Source organism: Molossus molossus, unplaced genomic scaffold (assembly GCF_014108415.1).
Source record: "Molossus molossus isolate mMolMol1 unplaced genomic scaffold, mMolMol1.p scaffold_m16_p_21, whole genome shotgun sequence".
NCBI classification, from domain to species: domain Eukaryota; kingdom Metazoa; phylum Chordata; class Mammalia; order Chiroptera; family Molossidae; genus Molossus; species Molossus molossus.
Window position 1 is genome coordinate 35,874,735 of NW_023425357.1, and position 20,590 is coordinate 35,895,324.

General features: G+C 41.7%; 1 protein-coding gene across 2 annotated transcripts in view; it reads right to left on the bottom strand.

Moving 5' to 3' along the window:
- The window catches only part of TANGO6 (transport and golgi organization 6 homolog), a 206,405-nt gene extending 191,658 nt beyond the window's left edge, over nucleotides 1-14,747 (bottom strand). Inside the window, exons 1-3 of one of the 2 annotated variants that reach the window (XM_036275427.1) lie at nucleotides 14,620-14,747; nucleotides 7,343-7,983; nucleotides 4,061-4,177 (exon numbers count right to left, since the gene is read on the bottom strand). In XM_036275427.1, the coding sequence (XP_036131320.1) occupies nucleotides 4,061-4,177; nucleotides 7,343-7,983; nucleotides 14,620-14,716 (855 nt within the window). In that variant the 5' untranslated portion in view covers nucleotides 14,717-14,747. The remainder of the gene's footprint in view (nucleotides 1-4,060; nucleotides 4,178-7,342; nucleotides 7,984-14,619) is intronic. The other variant, XM_036275428.1, reaches the window with a different exon arrangement.
- Between the last annotated feature and the right edge of the window lie 5,843 nt (nucleotides 14,748-20,590).

The window sequence follows — 20,590 nt, forward strand, 5'->3', positions numbered from 1 at the left end:
ATTAAAGAAGAAGTTGCATAGAGACTGGTAGGAGGGGCGGAGGCATGATGGGCTGGTCCCACACTCGTGTGTGGCGGATAAAAATTAGGCGGCTACCTCGGCTGGGAAGGTCCTTCCTGAGGACTGAGGGGTCCCCGTCCCACACCAGGTGCCCCGCTCAGGGTTCCAGTGCCAGAAAGAGAAGTCCCCATAACTTCTGGCTGGAAAAACCAGCGGGAACTGAGGCTGAGGGAGGCTGAGGCAGATGGAGCCACATGCAACTCCTCTTAAAGGGCCCGCGCATGGACTTACTCAGACTCGCACCCTCTAGGCTCCAGCATGGGGGAGGCAGCTTGAAAGGCACCAGAGTTATATGGGGAAGAACTGAGTTGTTTGGCATTGAAGCGAGGGCTGGAAAGGCAGCTATCTCCTGGATAGACGTGCTGTCAGAGGCCTTTGTTCCTTTGGTGAGCCCTTCCCTGGGACAGTAGACTGCCACCATATCTGGAGCTCCAGCAACCTGGCTCACACTGTTTGCCTCGCCCTGGTCATTCTGAGGCCCCGCCCCACCCAAATTTCAGGCCCACCCAAGCTGTTGCCAGTTGCTTTACCATAGGATTGGCCTGTCTTGGATCCTGCTTCAGGTTTTCCTAAATTCTTTCAAATAAGCAGCATCTGGTCTCAGCTAGTCCCACACCTTTCGTTAAGTAATACATAGAAAGAAACATAGGGAGGCAGCCAAAATGAGGAGACAAAGAAACAGGTCCCAAATGAAAGAACAGAACAAAACTCCAGGAAAAGAACTAAGCGAAATGGAGATAAGCAAAACACTGCTTATAAGGATGCTCAATGGAGCTAGTGAGAATTTCAGTGAACTTAGTGAGGCCCTCAAGAGCATAAAAAGGGACCAGTCAGAAATGAAGGAGGCACTAACTGAAATAAAGAATAATTTAAAGAGATTCAATAGTAGAGTAGGTAAAGCCAAGAAACAAACCATAGATTTGGAATATAAGGAAGCAAAAAACACCCAATCAGAACAGCAAAAATAAAAAAGAATCCAAAAAAATGAGGATACTGTAAGGAGCCTCTGGGACAACTTCAAGTGTACCAACATTTGCATCTTGGGGTTGCCAGAAGGAGAAGAGAGAGAACAAGAAATCAAAAACCTATTTAAAACAATAATGGCAAAAAACTTTCCTAACTTGGTGAAGGAAACAGGCATACAAGTCCAGGAAGCACAGAGAGTCCCAAACAAGATGAACCTCAAGAGGCCCACACCAAGACACATCATCATCAAAATGCAGAGGGTTCAAGACAAAGAGAGAATCTTAAAAGCAGCAAGAGAAAAGCAGTTAGTTACCTACAAGGGAGTTCCCATAAGACTGTCAGCTGATTTATCAAAGAAAACTTTGTAGGCCAGAAGGGAGTGGCAAGAAATATTCAGAGTGATGAAAAGCAAGAACCTACAACCAAGATTACTCTATCCTGCAAAACTGTCATTTAGAATTGATAGCCATATAGAGTTTCCCAGACAAGGAAAAGCTAAAGGAGTTCATCACCACCAAACCATTATATGAAATGTTGAAGGGTCTTCTTGAAGAAAAAGGTAAAAAATATGAACAAACAAAATGGCAATGAATACATATCTATCAACAATTGAATCTACAAACAAAATGCACAAGCAAACAAATTGGTTGTTAGACTGACAAAACTCAAAGGGAAGGGGGGTTGGGGAGTAGGAAGAAATAAACCAAAGAACTTATATGTATATATGCATAACCAATGGACACAGACAACAGTGTGGGAAAAGGCAGGAGGGGGGCAGGAATGGGAAAGAGGGTGTCAATGGGGGAAAAATGAGGAGCATCTGTAATACATTCAACAATAAAGATAAGATAAAAAAAAAAAAAATTCCTTTTTGAGAGCTCTGTGAAGCCACCATGAACAAACACTTGGTGTCCCTTATTTTGAGCAAAAACGTTAACCATTTTGTTGTCAATCACTGCACTTAACAATGTGAGCCCAAAAATTAGTGAAAGAAACACTTAATCCTAACTAATCCATCGTCTCTCTTTTATTTATGGAAGGGTAATAATAACCATTTATTGAGAGAATTATGATATGCCAGGCACTGTGCTAAGAACCTCCCACATAATCTCAAAAAGGACTTATAAGGAAGGCACTACTGCCATCCTCATTTTATGGGTAAGGAAACTTGAGGGTTTACTAATTCATACAACTGCACACTGAAGTTGAATCCCAGTATTCCTAACTCCAGAGTCTCTGCTTTTTAACCATGTTATCATTATAATGCATTTGGTTTAATCTGGCAAACTGTGGACTTATTCAGAGAAGCAGAGTATGAGGTCAGAGAAGCCCAGTGTGGGGCTATAATAATGTTCTAGGAATGAGAAGAAAATGACTTCAACTGGGAGATGTCTTTGTCACCAGCTTCAGCTGATCCTTGTTCCTTACCTACAGCCAATTCCTTTGGCCTCACATTCTTTTTCTTTTTTTTTATCCTCACCCGAGGACATTTTTCCATTTTTTGCACAGATAGAGTGGGAGGGAGAGAGAGGAAGAGGGAGAGAGAAACATTGATGCGAAAGAGACACACCGAGTGGCTGCCACCCGCACGACCAACCAGGACCGGGGACAAACTGCAACCGAGGTACATGCCCCTAGCGGGAACCGAACCCAGGTCTCTCCGGACCGCAGGCTGACGCTCTAACCGCTGAGCCAAACCGGCCAGGGCTGGCCTCACATTCTTTACTCACCTAGATTCATAACTAAAACTTAAGATCTAAAATCAAATAGATAATTTCCATCTACATCCTCAAATTCAGTCATTTCAGATAAATAATTATTTGTAAGGAAAAAAAGAAACTATCTTATGCCTAGAATATGCATTATTGCGTTTTTCAAAGGAGTTAAAAACAGTCCCAATAATAGCTCTAATTTTAATTTCTTGACTTCGAATACTCCAGTCAAAGAAAAAGATGTCTAAATATCTCTGCCAAAAGAATGTATTGTCTAACAGCCAAATTTTAGTTTAAAAACATCTAGTTTCAGAATGAATAAAATATACTTTAAATAAAACTGCTATATACACCCTGGCCGGTTTTGCTCAGTGGTTAGAGCGTTGGCCCGCGGACCAGAGAGGCCCAGGTTCAGTTCACGCTAAGGGCACGTACCTCGGTTGCAGTTTGTCCCTGCCCTGATTGGGGTCGTGTGGGTGGCAACCACTCAATGTGTCTCCCTTACATTGATGTTTGTTTCTCTCTCTTCTACCCTTTCTCCCTTCCATTCTATCTGAAGATAAATGCAAAAATGTCCTCGGGTGAGGATTAAAAAAACAAAACAAAACAAAAAAACTGCTATAGTCTTGGGAACAGTGTCCATCATTCTATTAAAAGAAAAATCCTTTGCCCTGGCCAGTTTGCTCAGTGGTTAGAGCGTCGACCCGCAGACCAGAGAGGCCCAGGTTCAGTTCCCGCTAAGGGCACGTACCTCGGTTGCAGTTTGTCCCCGGCCCTGCTTGGGGTTGTGTGAGTGGCAGCCAGTTGATGTGTCTCTCTTTCTCTCTCTCTCTCATCCTCCCTCTCTCCTTCCCGCTCTATTTGAAGATAAATGCAAAAATGTCCTCGTGTGAGGATAAAAGAAAAAAGAAAAATCCTTTTAAGTTATCCTAAGGACCAATAAAATTTAGTTTTCCAAATACCATTTAACAATCTATGAAATAAGATTTAACTCAATTACTGAATTTCCCAGGAGACAACTCATTCCCAGAAGACCGAATTCGCATTATCATTTAAAAAAAATTTTTTAAATTAATTTTAGAGAGAGGAAGGGAGAGAAAGAGATAGAAACATTGATGAGAGAGAACATCAATTGGCCACCTCCTGCATGCCCCCCACTAGAGTTTTGGCCCACAACCTGAGCATGTGTCTTGACTGGGAATTGAACCGACAACCTCTTGGTGCATGGGTCAACATTCAACCACTGAGCCACACCGGCTGGGCAAGACTTTACATTATCATTAATGATTTACCCACAAGAGTCCCTAGGCCTGAATACCTACCTGAGGTGGTCTTCCCTGGAGGATAAGTAATTCTCGAACTGCTAATGGTTGATACACTTGATCCAAGATGTTTCTCAAGGCCTTCCTAGATAGGGCTCTTTCCTCCTCAGTTAACACCTGAAAGAAACATGTACTTGGCAAAATACAAACCAGGCAGGCAATAAAAGGTAATGTTTTACAATACTGTACACTTGTGAGGAAAGAGGAAAGGCTTCATGATTCCCTTCCACCAGGAAGAAGCTATGCTCCTGAAACACTCCTGGCCCTCTCTCCATTCCCTCACTGGAAATCTTATTGACTTACCTTAATGGTGAATCTGGAAAAATCTTACTTCTTGGCTAGTTTTGCCATGCACAGCTCAGTTCGTTCCTCTTCTACCTCTTCAGAGCATGTGCACATTCTGTTCTTTTCTTGCTGTAGGTTTTACAGAGGCATATCCCCTGCCATGGGCAGAGGCGCTGCAATTTCCTAGCCCTCCTTAAAACTGGGTGAGTAGTAAGCCTGTCTAATTCTGGCATTCACTGTTGGGAAGCCCATTTATCTCCATCTAGGAGCAATATCCTCCAACTTTGAATTTATGAGTACTAGAAGTGACTTTTTGTTTGTTTAATTTTTTTAATTGATTTTAGGTTTTAGAGAGAGGGAGGGAGGGATGGAAGAAAGGAGGAAAAGAGGAACAGGGGGAGAGAGAGAGAAACATGGATGTGAGAAACACTGATCAGATGCCTCTCATATATGCCCTGATCAGGGATCGAACCCACAACCTAGGTATGTGCCCTGACCAGGAATCAACATTTTGTGCCTTCAACCTTTTGGTGTACAGGCTGATGCTCCAACCAACTGAACTACCCAGCCAGGGTGACGTTTTGACTTTTCATCTCTTACTCTGTTAAATGTCTTTTAATTCATTTAGAACTTAGGCATCAAAGAGAAGTATTATTTATTGCCCCCCCCCTTAGGCCTCAACAGTACTGTCCCCCTTTGGTAACTCAGTCAAGTAGTTAGGGTGTTGCCAATTATCATTTAGTAAACTGAGATACAGGAACTGCTTAGGACAGCAGCTATAGCTGGGACTTGGCCAGCTCTACGATGACATCCATCATGTTTCCCCTCCTATCAACTTCTCCCACCTTCCTATTTAGTCCTTTATGTTTTTCCCTTTCTTTTCTCTCTCCTGCCCAAGACCCCTGGGGCACTGCTTGGCCCCAGTAACAGTAATAAAACCTATTGATCAGATCCCTCTATCTTAGGGAAGTGCAGGCAGCTGGCACTGGGTACTGATAGAATTGTCAAGACTCATACTGTGTCGGAAAGAGCATAGTGCTCCGCTCCCCAGAACATAAAGGCACTGGGGGAGCTCATAAATTCCTGTCGCTGCTAGAATGATAGTAGCTTTCAGGTAAATGTTTGTGAACATAGACAGGAGAGAGAATGGAAAAGGGAACAAACAGCCCTGGCCAGGTGGCTCAGTTCGTTGGACTATTGTCCAATACAACAAAAGGTTTCGGGTTCAATTCCCAGTGGGGGCGCGTACAAGAGGCAACCAATGGGTGTTTTTCTCCCTCTCTCTCCCTTCCTCTTTCTAAAAGTCAATAATACCCTCAGGTGAGAATTTTTTTTTTTTTAAGGGAACAAACAGAAAACAAACAATTTGGAAAAGTGACATAGAAAGGTGACAGAGAAATGAGGTGGGTGGGCACTATGAGACCTGGCTGCAGTGGCTAAGAAATTACCCTGCTTATGAGCTGCACTGACACTCACTACATTTATTTATTTATTTAAATTTTTTTCTTTATTGATATATTAGAGACAGAGGAAGGGAGAGGGAGAGAGAGATAGAAACATCGATGAGAGAGAACATCGAATGGCTGCCTCCTGCATGTCCCCCACTGGGGATCGGGTCCACAACCTGGGCATGTGCCCTGACCAGGAATTGAACCAGTGACCTCTTAGTGCATGGGTCGAGGCTCAAAACACTGAGCAACACTGGCCGGGTGACCCTCACTACATTTAAATGGTAACAGCTTCTTCTGGTCAGGTTCCTGTGCTGATGCTAGTGGTCCCTCATGGGGGAGTAGGGGTCCTTGCAATGTTATATTTGTGAGTCTTGTTGCCTAATTAATGTGAGAGCTGTTAGAAAAAAGGACTATGTCCTATGCTTCTGTAACTTCCGCAGCACTTTTATAGTCCAGATACTCAAATCCTTACCTGAGTGTCAGCAAAATACAGACACATACCCCTAGCCCCTAAGTAATACCAGACATGGACTGAATTATGCAGTGTACCAGGTGCTTTACCTACTTTATTTCATTGAATCCTCCCAAGAAGTTAATGAAGGAGGTATGAACAGTTAAATACTAATATTAGTAATTACTTTTTTAAAAGTTTTATTTATTTTTTTTATCCTCACCTGAGGACATTTTTTTCCATTTTTTGTTCAGATAGAGTGGGAGGAAGGGAGGGAGAGAAACATCGACGTGAAAGGGACACAAGGAATGGCTGCCATCCGCACAACCAACCAGGGCCGGGGACAAACTGCAACCAAGGTACGCGCCCCCAGCGGGAACCAGACCCGGGTCTCTCTGGACCGCAGGCCGACGCTCTAATCGCTGAGCCAAACCAGCCAGGGCAGTAGTAATTACTTTTTGATGAGCACTATTGGGGATCGGGCTGGAACTTTACACACATTAACCTTTCTTTTTCCCTTTATTGATTTTAGAGAGAGAGAAAGGAAGAGGGAGAGAGAGATAGAAACATTGATGAGAGAGAACATTGATTGGCTGCTTCCTGCATGCCCCCCCCCCCCCTGGGGATTGGGCCCACAACCTGGGCATGTGCCCTGACCGGGAATTGAACCACTGACCTCTTGGTGCATGGGTCAGCGTTCAACCACTGAGCCACACTGGTGGGACTACACACATTAACCTTAATCCTCACAATCACCTTCCAGGGCAGGTATTATTATACAAGTTTACAGAAAAGGAAACAAAGGCTCAAAGAAACAACCTGTGATAACTGTTCCATAAAATGACAAAGGACAGGTGAAATGGTCTCTCTGGGTGTGCAAAGGACTAGCATCTAATAAATGAAAGTTTCAACCCTCTAAAAAGATTCATTTATCTACTGGATACACTTTGACATTCAATAGGAATTCTAGATCTTTCCATAAAAGATCTAGATAACTAAGAGTTATCTTTTATAACAACCACACAAATATATACACATATTCATACAGACTCACACAGACGCTAACTCTCTCTTTTTCTCTCGACATATATTTACCTCTTCCTCAGGTTTTAATGGTTTTCTCTTGGTTGGGCAGAATCCCATTTGGCAAAGACCTGCTGCAATATCCCCAAAATGGCGGCAGAAAATCAAGCTTCCCAGAGATGCATGCTGAGCAACATTTAGAAGGACCCTGCAGCTGGTATACAGTCTCCGGGTTGCACTGGGGATAGCATCAAGACACACCACGTCTTGAACAACAGCCCCAAACTCGGTCCTGTATCTCAAAGGGACTCCAACACCAGGCATGAGATAGGGGCAGACACCCAAGGTGACTACAAACTGTAAAACTGACTGGACAGTCTTCTGCTGTAAGATACTAAGTGTATCTGGGCTCAGGGCAGGAGCAGCTTCTGGAGTCCTTGGGTTGGGTTTACCTGGATTGAAATCAGCTACAAGGTGGATCATGGTTTCCTTCAAGCACAAGAGCAACAATAAGTTTTGAGAGGTAAAACTCCAGGTGACATCCACAGAGTTTTGTGGCCATTCTGCCTTATTAGCAATTTCATCCCTTAGGAGTTTCAATTTCTTCCAGTGAGGATCCTTCAGAAATTTGTCCTCCAAAGCAGACAGGTTAGATTTTAAAGTAGCCAACAAGACTTCATGTTTTGTAATCTGTAGTGAACTTGAGCCTGATCCTTTTAAGAAAAAAAAGAGAGAGAGATAACATACATGGAAAATGAATTGTACTTCCCTCTGTGGGAATGCCTTCTCCACTCCAGTTCATCCTGAGGCCTGGCTCAGATGTCATTGCCTCTGGAAAGCCTCCCCTAATTGTGCCACCCCAGCCTAAGCAGAATTCAAGACCACATTGCCTCCCTTCCCGTAGCACTTTGGATGTCATTAGAATAGTGTCCCTATTATGTTGTACTTCATCTACTTTTTTCTATTCTGCTTGTGTTCTGAAGGCAGAGGCCATGTCTTAGTCATCTTACTGGGCTTAAATTGTAGCTAGAACTGAAATTTAGAAACCTGAACATTTACCACCAAAGATCCATTCAGTCCAACTGTTCTAGGTGCAGCCATAAAATTATATTGAACATTATTGAATGACATGTTCATTCAATATATTCTAAAGTGAACAAAGAGTACAAAACACTATATGAGCAAAAGATATGAAGTTTAAAGAAAAAATACAAATGACTTTTAAATATGAAAATATGATCAACTTTGCTCCTAAAAGAAAGGTAAATTGAAACTGTACTAAAATAGCACCTTCCATCTACCAACTAGCTATAATCCAAGTTTTATAACAATTATGAGGCAAGGGTTGGGAGAAATACACACTGTCATACATTGCTGGTAGAAACTAAAATGGTACCTCCCTAAGGAGAGAATTTGGTAATATCTAGCAAAATTACATAGACATTTAATCTTTGGCCCAGGATTTCCACTTTTAGGAAAAATGACATATACACAAGGTATTCATTGAAGTGCTTCTTGTATTAACAAAAGACTTAAAACCTAAATATCCATTAATAGAACACTAGACAATGGTATGTCCACATAATAGATTACTTGTAAATGAAAAAGAGGAAGATTTCAGTGTACCAATGTGTAGTGATCTCTAAGACATTAAAATTTAAGAGAAAAGCATAGAAGAATGTATATAGTATGCTACCTTTTGTGTAAGAATGGAAGGAAATATGAAATGTATTATTTGATTTTATTTTTTAAAAAAAACAGTGGAAGAATAAATTAAAATCTAAAATGAATTAGCTATAGAGAGAGGGATAAAACAGGACGAGATAGGGATTTTTCTTTTTTGCTTAATTATATTTAAGCCCGGGTGATGTGGCTCAGTGGTTGAACATTGTCTCATGCACTGGGAGGTCGCTGGTTCGATTCCCGGTCGGGGCACATGCCCAGGTTCTGGGCCCAATCCCCAATAGGGGGTGGGCATGCAGGAGGAGGCCAGTCGATGTTCTCTTTCATTGATATTTCTCTCTCTCTCTCTCCTTTCCTCTCTCTCCAAAATCAATAAAGTAAAAAATATTTAAAAAGAAAAAAAAAATGTTTACAGCCCTGGTCGGTTTGGCCCATGGACCAGAGAGACCCGGGTTCGTTTCCCACTAAGGGCACGTACCTAGGTTGCAGTTTGTCCCTGGCCCCAGTTGGGGTTGTGTGGGTGGCAGCCAGTAGATGTGTCTCTCTCACGTTGATGTTTCTTTCTCTCTCTCTCTCCCTCCCTCTCTCCCTCCGCTCTATCTGAAGATAAATGCAAAAGTGTCCTCGAGTAAGGATAAAAAAATTAAAAAAAAATTTTTTACAGTGAATATTTATCGTTTCTGTACTAAAAGTTATTTTAAGATTATAAAACAGTAGGTACTATATGAGACCTTGTCAAAAAGAATAGTATTTCCCAAAATGCAACCTCTGGATAGTGAGATTAAGGTCATTTTAATTTTCTTTCTTTAGTTTCTTAAGCTGTCCTACTATAAGAAACATAAGCTACTTTATAAAAATAAAGAGGAACAATAACACTCTTCTTTAAAAACAATGAGAATCAGCCCTGGCCGGTTTGGCTCAGCGGCTGATTGTTGGCCTGTGGACCAGAGAGTCCCAGGTTCAGTTCCCGCTAGGGGCATGTATCAAAAAAACAAAAAGAAAGTAAAAACAATGAGAATCAGAAGACTTTTCCAGTACTTTTCCAGGGCTGTCCAGTGTGAATGTTCTGACCCACACTGGCATAAATATGTGGTTCCTTTGGCTAAAGATTCCTTAAAAAAAAAGTAAGTGCTCTCACAGTTTGTTGCCACTTACCATTAAGATTACTAAACAGCCCTGGCCGGTTTGGCTCAGCGGTTAGAGTGTCGGCCTGCGGTCCTGAGAGACCCGGGATCTGTTCCCGCTAAGGGCGCGTACCTCGGTTGCAGTTTGTCCCCGGCCCTGGTCGGTTGTGCAGGTGGCAGCCACTCGATGTGTTCCTTTCACATCGATGTTTCTCTCTCTCTCTCCCTCCCACTCTACCTGAACAAAAAATGGAAAAATGTCCTCCGGTGAGGATAAAAAAAAAAAAAAAAAAAAAGATTACTAAACAAACTCTAAGTGACTTCCTGTGACTTTATAAGATCTTTGAACCCAAACATGGGTCACAAAGAGAGTGATTTAAAACAAAAGCTGTTATCAAGCACCCCTTAATAAAGTAATCTTTTCTGCCCTCTACTGGTGATAAAAATAAAATCTACTTGAAAATAAAGGCATTCCCTCAAAGCAAGTGTGGTACTGGGACTCAGGTTTCAAGGGGGTTTCCCAAGATTCTCTCAGGGAGTCTGAAAGGTCAAAACTATTTTCGTATTAATAATGAGACATTATTTGCCTTTTATAGTCTCATTCTCTCATGAGTGTACAAAGTATGAAAAGGTCATTGAGTTCAGATTCCATATTGCAACTAACCTTTAAGAAATTACCTCTTGCCCTTGCAGGTTTGCTCAGCGGTTAGAGCTTTGGCCCACCAAGAGGTCAAGGGTTCGATTCTCAGTCAAGTGTATGTACCTGGGTTGTAGGGTCAATCTACGGCCCCAGTTGGGATCGTTTGGGAGGCAACCAATTGATGTGTCTCTCTCACATCCATGTTTCTCTCTCTCCTTCCCTCTCTTCCACTCTATCTAAAAAAATCATTGGAAACCTATTCTCAGGTGAGGATTAACAAAATCAAACAAACAAACAAACAGAAATTACCTCTTGTTTTTAGTACAGTATAAAATAATATACACAATTATCTGAAAAGGTGAATGAAATTTCCTCCCTTTTCCAACTACATATCAATGTGAGTCCAGATTTTCTTCATCTATTTCAATCAGAAGAACCTATCGTGACTGAATGGAGAAGCAAATATAAAAATCCAGCTGTCTTCTCATAAGCCAGACAGTAAGAAAATTTGCAAAAAAGTAAAACAATGCCACACTTCCCACTAATTTATTTTGCAAAATATATTTTTTATTAGAAATGTCATTATGTTAACATGTAATGGGTTTATTAATGATATTTTATCTATTTTTTCATTCATGTTATTATTTTTAAGTTGTTTATATCTATTTTGACAGTAGTTTGGTGGTAACTGCTTAAGTGGTCTTGGAACTGATTTTTTTTGGTTAATCGAGGATATTTTTCCATTGACTTTTTATTTTTTCATGTTTTTACTGATTTTTTAGAGAGAGAAGAAGGGAAAGATAGAAGCATTGATGTGAGAGCGAAACATTGACTGGCTGCCTCCCACACAACCCTTGGGGATCTAACCTGTGCCATTGACCAGAAATCAAATCCACCAGCCTTCGGTTCTCGGTTCTCAGGCCAACGCTCTAACAACTGAGCCAAACTGGCCAGGGCAATTAATGTTATTTTTAAATAAGTGTAAAAGGTTTCTCTTAAAGTCTTAATTTCTTTTCTTTTTTTTTTGGTACGTGCCCTAGCAGGAACCGAACCTGGGACTCTCTGGTCCGCAGGCTGACCCTCCAACCGCTGAGCCAAACCAGCCAGGGTAGGTCTTAATTTCTAATATGGTAAATATTGATACATATAACTCAAAGAAAATCTCTTTTAAGTCCTCAGCAATTTATTTTATTTTATTTTTCTTTACTGATTTTTTTTTTTTTTTTTTTATCCTCACCCGAGGACATTTTTCCATTTTTTACTCAGATAGAGCGGGAAGGAGAGAGAGGGAGAGAGAGAAACATCAACGTGAAAGGGACACATCGAGTGGCCGCCACCCACACGAACCAACCAGGGCCGGGGACAAACTGCAGCCAAGGTACATGCCCTTAGTGGGAACCGAACCCGGGTCTCTGTGGACCGCAGGCCGACGCTCTAACCGCTGAGCCAAACCGGCCAGGGCTCTTTACTGATTTTTAGAGAGAGAGGAAAGAAAAGGGAGAGAGAGATGGAGACATTGATGAGAGAGAACATGGATTGGCCGCCTTCTGCATGCCCCCCACTGGGGATTTGGCCCACAACCTGGGCATGAGCCCCGGTCGGGAATCAAACCGGTGACCTCTTGGTGCATGGATTGGCAGTCAACCACTGAGCCACACTGGCCGGGACCAGTAAATCTATATTTAGTATGAAATTATTTTTAAGAAAACAATTGCTGAGATGGCCCCCATTTTTTATAAGCAAAACACTAAAATTGACAAACCCGTTTCAAATTTTGCTTACACAATTCCTAAAAATGGAAGTGGAGATATTTGCTCCATGATTGAGAACAGAAATAGAAGGCCGCCAATCGATGTTTCTCTCTCTCATCAATGTCTTTCTCCCTCCATCTCCCTTCCTCTCTCTCTCAAATCAATAACAACATATATATTTTTTTAAAAAGTGAAAGACTGTGGCATCTTCTTTCTTGTCTATGTAATTCCCACCTAGACTAAATTCTTCTTCTTCCTGTGGCCTTCCACAGCCTCATCCCTGGATAATTTATCTAACCAATTGCTATCCACTAATGTTATCCTGCCATGTTGAATATCTTTTGGTTTATATGTATAGCACCATCTCCCCAAAGACAAGATGCTTACACACTTTTGTATCTCCAACAGCACTGAGGACAGAATTCTACATAAAGTTAACTCCCAGTAAATATTACCTCAAAGGCGGTCAATTTACAGATTAAAAAATTCAGGGGGATGTAATTTTTTTTTTGGGGGGGGGGTGTATGCCCCTAGCGGGAACCGAACCCAAGACTCTCTGGTCCGCAGGCCAACGCTTCAACAGCTGAGCCAAACCAGCCAGGGCAGGGGGATGTAATTTTAACTAATACTTCCATCCTGTCTCCTCAACACCCTCTGTCCATTAGGGACATCTGAATACACATAATGCACAGGTATTTTTATAATTCCCTCAGCCGCTGACATGATCAAAGAAAACAGCAGGCAGATTCACACAATATATAATAGACTATATGTGCAAAATATCATTTAACCATACTAAATAAATTATTCTTTTCCAAATAGGAATGCTGAGATCCTCATAAGCTAAATGAGTTCATGTATGTAATTCTACCACATACTCCTTGAGATTTGGAGGTCTTCTATAAATGAAGTACATGTGCTTTGTGATAGATAATTACTTCCATATTTTGTTCACTGAACCTTGTTCTCAGTCATATTTGAGATAGTTGCAGTTGTTAGACAAGGGAACTCTTAATTAGTAAGTTAAAACTCTATATTGCAGTTTAATTCCTCATGGGGCAAAGCAGTGTAGTTATCGCACTACAGTGGAAGCCTCCTGATTTCAAATCCCAGCTTTGCTACTCACTAAACTGACAATGAGCAATTTCCACTGTACCTGAGCCTTGGTTCCAACCTCTGTAAAATGAAATACAAGTAATACCTAGCTCATGTGATAGGTGTGAGAATTAAATGATATATATGTAAACAGCATAGTATAAGCATTGATACTTCTTAGGCACTCAACTACTATTAATACTAACTTCTTTTCACTTCCTTATGTTTGTGGGAGTTTTTGCAGGGGGGGGGGGCGGGGAGGGGGAGTTTGAGGGGAATCTCAAAATATGAGACTTGGATCATGACCTCATGAGGCTTCATGTACCTCTCCTTGCTCACCCTAAATCCCTTCCCCCAAAACAGACGCTCCAGCTGTGTCCTTTCTCAAACTCCAGATAACATCTGAGGTTCCATATGGAATAATTTGACTGCATGATCTTGGGCAGGTATGTCTTTAGGGAGACTTGGGTGTCCTCATCTGTAAAAGGTGCCAGCTAAACCATTCCCAAGGTGCGTTCGGATACTAAATTAGGAAGATCTTGTCAAGTCACCAAGAAAGATTAAAAGTGACTGTAAATCTGTTCCAGACTGTAAATCCCTAAATACTCTCCGGAAATCCAGCTCAAACGTCTCTGCTTGCTTTATCGGGATTCCTTGGCATTTGGTACAAATCTCCAGTGTCCCCATTAGACCCTGCGCCCTCAAGAGGTTAGGACCTCACTTGATCCCAACGAGCCACGAGCACCTACTGTCTCCGCAGTCCCTTCCTTAAGGGCTGCAGTAAGGACTGAATGAAACCATGTATACTGTGCCTGGCACTCCAGAGACCCTAGTTACTAACAGTATTCACCGAATCCCATTCCTCCTTGAGCCTGGGTTTCCTCAGAGGTAATATAAACTGGACGATGCCCAAAGCCCCCAGGGGCGGGGCTGCCTCAGGCCCTGAGGCCCGGGAAGGGCCTAAGGGGCCCACCGTGTGGGAGCCAGAGCAGCCAAGGAAGACTGGCGGCCCTGAGAGTCCCAAGTGCAGCCCGGTGCCAAGGTCCGTCCTCTCACCTCCCGGGCTCAGCAGCAGCTTCAGTGCCTCCAAAATCCGCTCCAGACCGCATGTTTCCAGAGCTCCGCTGCCCGCGGCCAGCCGGGAATCCGCCATGACTGGAGTGGCACGCGGCACTTTGCGACCTGCTCAGGCGCCTCAGCCAACCCAGCTCGCCGCCATATTGAGTGTGGCAGGAGGCGCCAGGCCCTGGGGGCGGGGCCACCGGCATGGGGCGGGGCCGACTTGGTCGCGAATGCTCACTTTACATAACAAATCTTTACTCTGGCCCCCTTTACTGCCCTGGAAGAACAAAGCCCAAAGCTTACATAACCTGCCCAGGTGCACAATTAAGTGCTACATCAAATAGGAAGTTATCATGAAATAATCTGTATGTCAATATGATAATACTCATGTACCAAAACACTGAGAGACCTAACGAAACAGACAAAATTGGTCAACCTAGAACTAACAAGACTATTGACATCCAATACATATCAATGGCTGTTTTACAGAAACAAAATTCCCAGTAAGACTCCAGCAAGTTAAGGGTTCCTATCTGCTAAAGCCACACATGATAAGTGGAGTGGTTTCATTCCATTTTCCATAATTGACCCCTAAATTCTTACCCTACCGGTCTGAAAACCGTAGTCACTGTCATAAACCCCACAGAAAAGACATCATTGAAGTTTGTTTTCATTTATCTTAAAGGAAAATTTTTTTGTTTTGTTTTTTTTTTTTTTTTTTTTTTTTTTATCCTCAACCGAGGACATTTTTCCATTTTTTGTTCAGGTAGAGTGGGAGGGAGAGAGAGGAAGAGAGAGAGAAACATCTATGTGAAAGGAACACATCGAGTGGCTGCCATCCGCACAACCGACCAGGGCCGGGGACAAACTGCAACCGAGGCACGCGCCCTTAGCAGGAACCGAATCTGGGTCTCTCAGGACCGCAGGCCGACGCTCTAACCGCTGAGCCAAACCGGCCAGGGCGTGTTTTTTTAATCTTTTAAAATTTATTTTAGCTAGAGGAAGGGAGAGAGCGAAAAACATCAACTTGTTGTTCCACTTATTTATACATTCATGGGTTGCTTCTTGTATGTGCCCTCTCCAGGGATCAACCCACAACCTTGGTGTATTAGGGCAATGCTCTAACCAAGTGAGCTACCCAGTCAGGGTGGCTTTGTTTTTGTTTGTTTTTTAATCTTTATATAACCGTTCCCTTGGACATCAGTCAGATCTTGTCAGAGAGGAACTTTTCCTCTGTCTACTTGGTTCTGAAATGGGGGCCTGTGAATTAAACTAACAAAAGACAAATTAGCACACACAAAAAAAACCACCAGATTTTTTATTCACATCCTAGAGAATTCACAGAAAAAATGTGACTCAATGAGATGGTTAGAATTTGGGGCTTATATGCTATCTTAATAGGGAACGGAGAGGGAGAGAAAAGGGCAGTGAGGGAAAAACAAATGACTTTAAGGAATTATATAAATGAGCTCTTACAATAATGGTTCTCAACCTTCCTAACGCCGGACCCTTTAACACAATTCCTCGTGTTGTGGTGATCCCAACCATAAAATTATTTTCGTTGCTACTTCATAACTGTAATTTTGCTACTATTATGAATCGCCATTGTAAATGTGTTTTCTGGTTGTCTTAGGCAACCCCTGTGAAAGGGTCGTTCGACCCCCAAAGGGGTCGCGACCCACAGGTTGAGAACCGCTTAGAATAGATGGGGATATGATAGTTTTGTGACAAATCTATTTAGGTGATTTCTTCTTTCAATGGTGCCAACTTCTATCCTCCCTGGTTGCGAAACTCCTGGGGAGATTTATAACTGTTGAATTCTTTTGACTCTGCTTTTAGGCAGATCAGGGGAGTTCAGGAAAAAACCTCATTAGTGGTATATTCTGGATCCTTTCATCCCTATTTCAACTCAAAATTCAGAGGCTCTTTGCTGTCTGTGGTCCCCTCCCCAGTTCATCAACCCTGCAAACAGATGCACTTCCACAGAACACCACTCTGGGTCACATGAATGGTTTTATCTGATCCCCTAAATCCAGTCCAACTTGGATTTTGCTTAAATGATTTCCTCTACCCAAAACTCCCTTGCTGTGCCATTCAATAATACAAATAAAAACTAACATTTAACAGAGCACTACTATGAGCCAGCCACTCTTCTAAATGCTTTATGTACTTCAACTCATCTTGTCTCACAACTTCCTATGAAGTAGAAACAGTTATCGTCCTATTGGAGATAAGGAAACAGGATAAGGAAAGGTTAAGTAACTTGTCTAAGCTCACAACTGGAAAGGACAGAATCAGAATTTGAACTCAGGTAGCATGGCTCCCATCTTTGTGTCTTCTCCACATATTGCCTTGACAGGACCTATAGAACTAGCAAGAGGGAAGCAGAGGCAAGGTTCTCCAGGCCTCCCATCATCTAGGCTCCTGGCTGGGCCCAACTACCTTCTCTGTAATCTTTTCCAGAAGACACATTTCCCTGCTGGTACAGCTCCTTGCACGTGGTATGTACTCTGTAAATAGTTTAATTTTCTTCTCCATAGAACCATTCTATTTATCCTTTTTTCCCTGACATTTTTTATTATGGTAAAATTAGGCTTAAAATTTACCATGTTAAAGCATATAATTCAGTGGTAAAAAGTACATTCATAATATTATGCAACCATTTTATACTCCCATGTCAGACTTTTTATTTTATTTTTATTATTTTATTTTTTGGTATGTGCCCCCAGCAGGAACTGAACCCAGGACTCTCTGGTCTGCAGGCCAATGCTCCAACCACTGAGCCAAACCGGCCAGGGCAGACTTTTTATTCTTTTATTATTTTTTTTTATTGATTTTTTAGAGAGAGAGAGAGAGAAAATGAGAGGGAGAGAAACATTGATGAGAGAGAACATTGATTGGCCACCTCCTGCATGTCCCCTACTGGGGATTGGGCCCACAACCTGGGCAGGTGTCCTGACCGGGAATTGAACTGGTGACCTCTTGGTGCATGGGTTGATGCTCAACCACTGAGCCATACTGGCCGGATAGACTTCTTTTTATTAAAGTAAAATATATGTAACATAAAATCAACCACTCTAAAGTAAACGATTTGGTGGCATTAAGTACATTCACAATATTGTACAACTATCACCATCATCCATCTCCAGAACTTTTCACCATCCCCAAATGAAACGGTTCCCATTCCACAATGACTCCCCATTTCCCTCTCCTCAGTCCCATATCTACTTTCTATCTCTACATTTCACTATTCTAGGTATTCCATTTATGTGGACTCATATATTTCTCATTTTGTGTTTGGCTTATTTCACTTAACATTATGTTTTCAAGGTTCATTACATTGTAGCATATGTCAGGATTTTTCTCCTTTTTAAGGCTGAATATTTCATGTTGTATATATACCACATTTTGTTTAATCTACTTATTTACTAATGGACTTTTGGGTTGTTTCCACCTTTTGACTGTTATGAATGCTGCAGTGAACACAGGTGCAGTCATTGTGAACATTTTGTCATGTTTGCTTTTGTGCTCTCTGTTGATATGCTCTTTTGTCAAACCATTGTGAATTTCCAGACATCATAACACTTTACCCCTAAATTTATCATTTATCTCTTAAGAATAAGGATTCTCCTAGTGAACAATGCCATCATTACACCCATGTTAATGTACTTAATGAAATGTAAACTGTACACTTAGAAATAGTAAATGTTATATATACAATTAAAAAATATTTTAATATTTAAAAAAGTTACCTGGCTGGTTTGACTAAGTAGTTAGAACATCGGCCCATGGACTGAAGAGTCTCGGGTTTGATTCCAGTCAGGGGCAAGTACCTCGGTTTCGGTTCATCCCTGGCTCTGTTTGGGGTTGTGTGGGAGGCAACCAATTGATGTGTCTCTCTCACGTCAATGTTTCTCTCTCTCTCTCTCTCTCTCTCTTCCTCACTCACACTCTATCTGAACACTCTATCTGAAGTATCCTCAGGTGAGGATTTTAAAAAGTTATACCCTCCAGCAGAGAAAAGTCACAAGCCTATACCAGGGTTTGTCAGAGGCACCATTGCCATTTTGGGTCTGATCATTCTTTGTTGTGTGGGGCTGTCCTGTGCATTGTAGGATGTTTAGCAGCATCCCTGGCCTTGACTTGATGTCAGCAGAACATCCCCAGTCATGACAATCAAACATGTATCCAGAAATTTACCAATATCCCCTGGGGGAGGGGGCCACAACCTACACTGGTAGAGAACCTCTAGTCTAGACTATGCTGACTAAATGAATGTTGTTTGAAGCTCTACTTCTTTTTTTTTTTTTTATCCTCACCTGAGGACATTTTTCCATTTTTTACTCAGATAGAGCGGGAAGGAGAGAGAGGAAGAGAGAGAAACATTGATGTGAAAGGAACACATCGAGTGGCAGCCACCCACATGACCCAACCAGGGCCGGGGACAAACTGCAGCCAAGGTACATGCCCTTAGTGGGAACCGAACCCGGGTCTCTGTGGACCGCAGGCTGAAGTTCTAACCGCTGAGCCAAACCAGCCAGGGCTGAAGCTCTACTTCTGATCCTCAGCTCAGCCAGTCATCTCCCATTGCCAAGGGAATTTTACAACATGCACATGAATAGATGTTTTTCAAATAAAGTGACCTTAAAAATGCAGTTTCTCCCTACTTTTCCCACAACAGAATAACACAAAGTTCTGGAGAAGCCATTTGAACTTGAAGCTTCTTTCTCCATGTTTAGACTGAGCTCATCTATCATTTGTTTTGCCTGGAATTGTGGTGTAATCAAATAAAACAAGTTTGACAATGATTTAACAAAATTCTTTAATAAAATTTTAAAAAATAAGTATTTAGGAATGAATTTATCAGCTTGACTTATTTTCCTTTTCCATCCCAAAGAAAATAGACATTATCAGCACCTGCAAACATAACTCAAAACTATAGTGATAGTCTACACAGAACTACATTAGAGTTTATATTGCTGAAAAATCAAGACAATTCCAAGAAGTGGTTGCAGGAATGATTTTTTTTTTCTCTGAAAAACAGCTGAGAAACTGTAAAGCAATTTAGATAAACTTCTTTTCTGTGATTGTCAAAAGTTTCTTGATGGTCACATTTCAACTAAAATAATATCCAAATTGAGGTTTTTCTTACCCCTACCTCCCTTGCTCCTAAGAAAAAATTTGGAGTTTCTAATGTTCTGTTTTCTTGGAATTTGGGACAAATGTGTTCAGATCAGCTAGTATTTTCCATGGACATCAACAGAAGCAAGCACTTGGGGATGATTCTGGGCTTTGAGTATAAACCATGGTATACAGATCCTGGTAGAAAGCACATGTTGAGATTCTTCCATTTCTCCAGAATTTCAGAGCTAGAGGTAGAGCCACCTCAACCATTCCTAGCCTTGGTTTGCTAAATTGCCCGGCTCAGTGACAATTTATCTTGCCATCTCCAAGCCCACTTTTCAGGTTTTCCATCTGCTGTAACAAGCCATTTTCTCTCTTTGGCTGCAATGCTTTAGGCATTGTTCTGAGTCCCGAAATATATCACTCTTTTAAGTTTAGTGATAAACATTAAAAGTTAAGTGGCACCTGAAAACTCATCACCTTTTCTGGTCAAGTCTCCTTCTTTAGAACCAAAGTACCCCATAATGACATTCACATAACAAACATTCCTACTCAGAAGTAGTGGATAGATGTCTATTTCAAATTACACATTCAGGAGATAAAAAAAAAGAAAACTGTTAAAGGTCTTCAGAATATACAATACCCAGTCATATGGCCAGACTAAGACTCTTACCCTAGAAGAGATTAATAGTTTCTGCACCAGAGAACTCCTATCTGGGGCAATGTAAATTCAGGAGGAGTAAGAGTGAATACTGGAACATGGGATACCAGTGTGGTGATAGGATTAAAAAAAAAAAAAGAGCACACAAATTAAAAATAAATTTCTATGTATATACAAAGC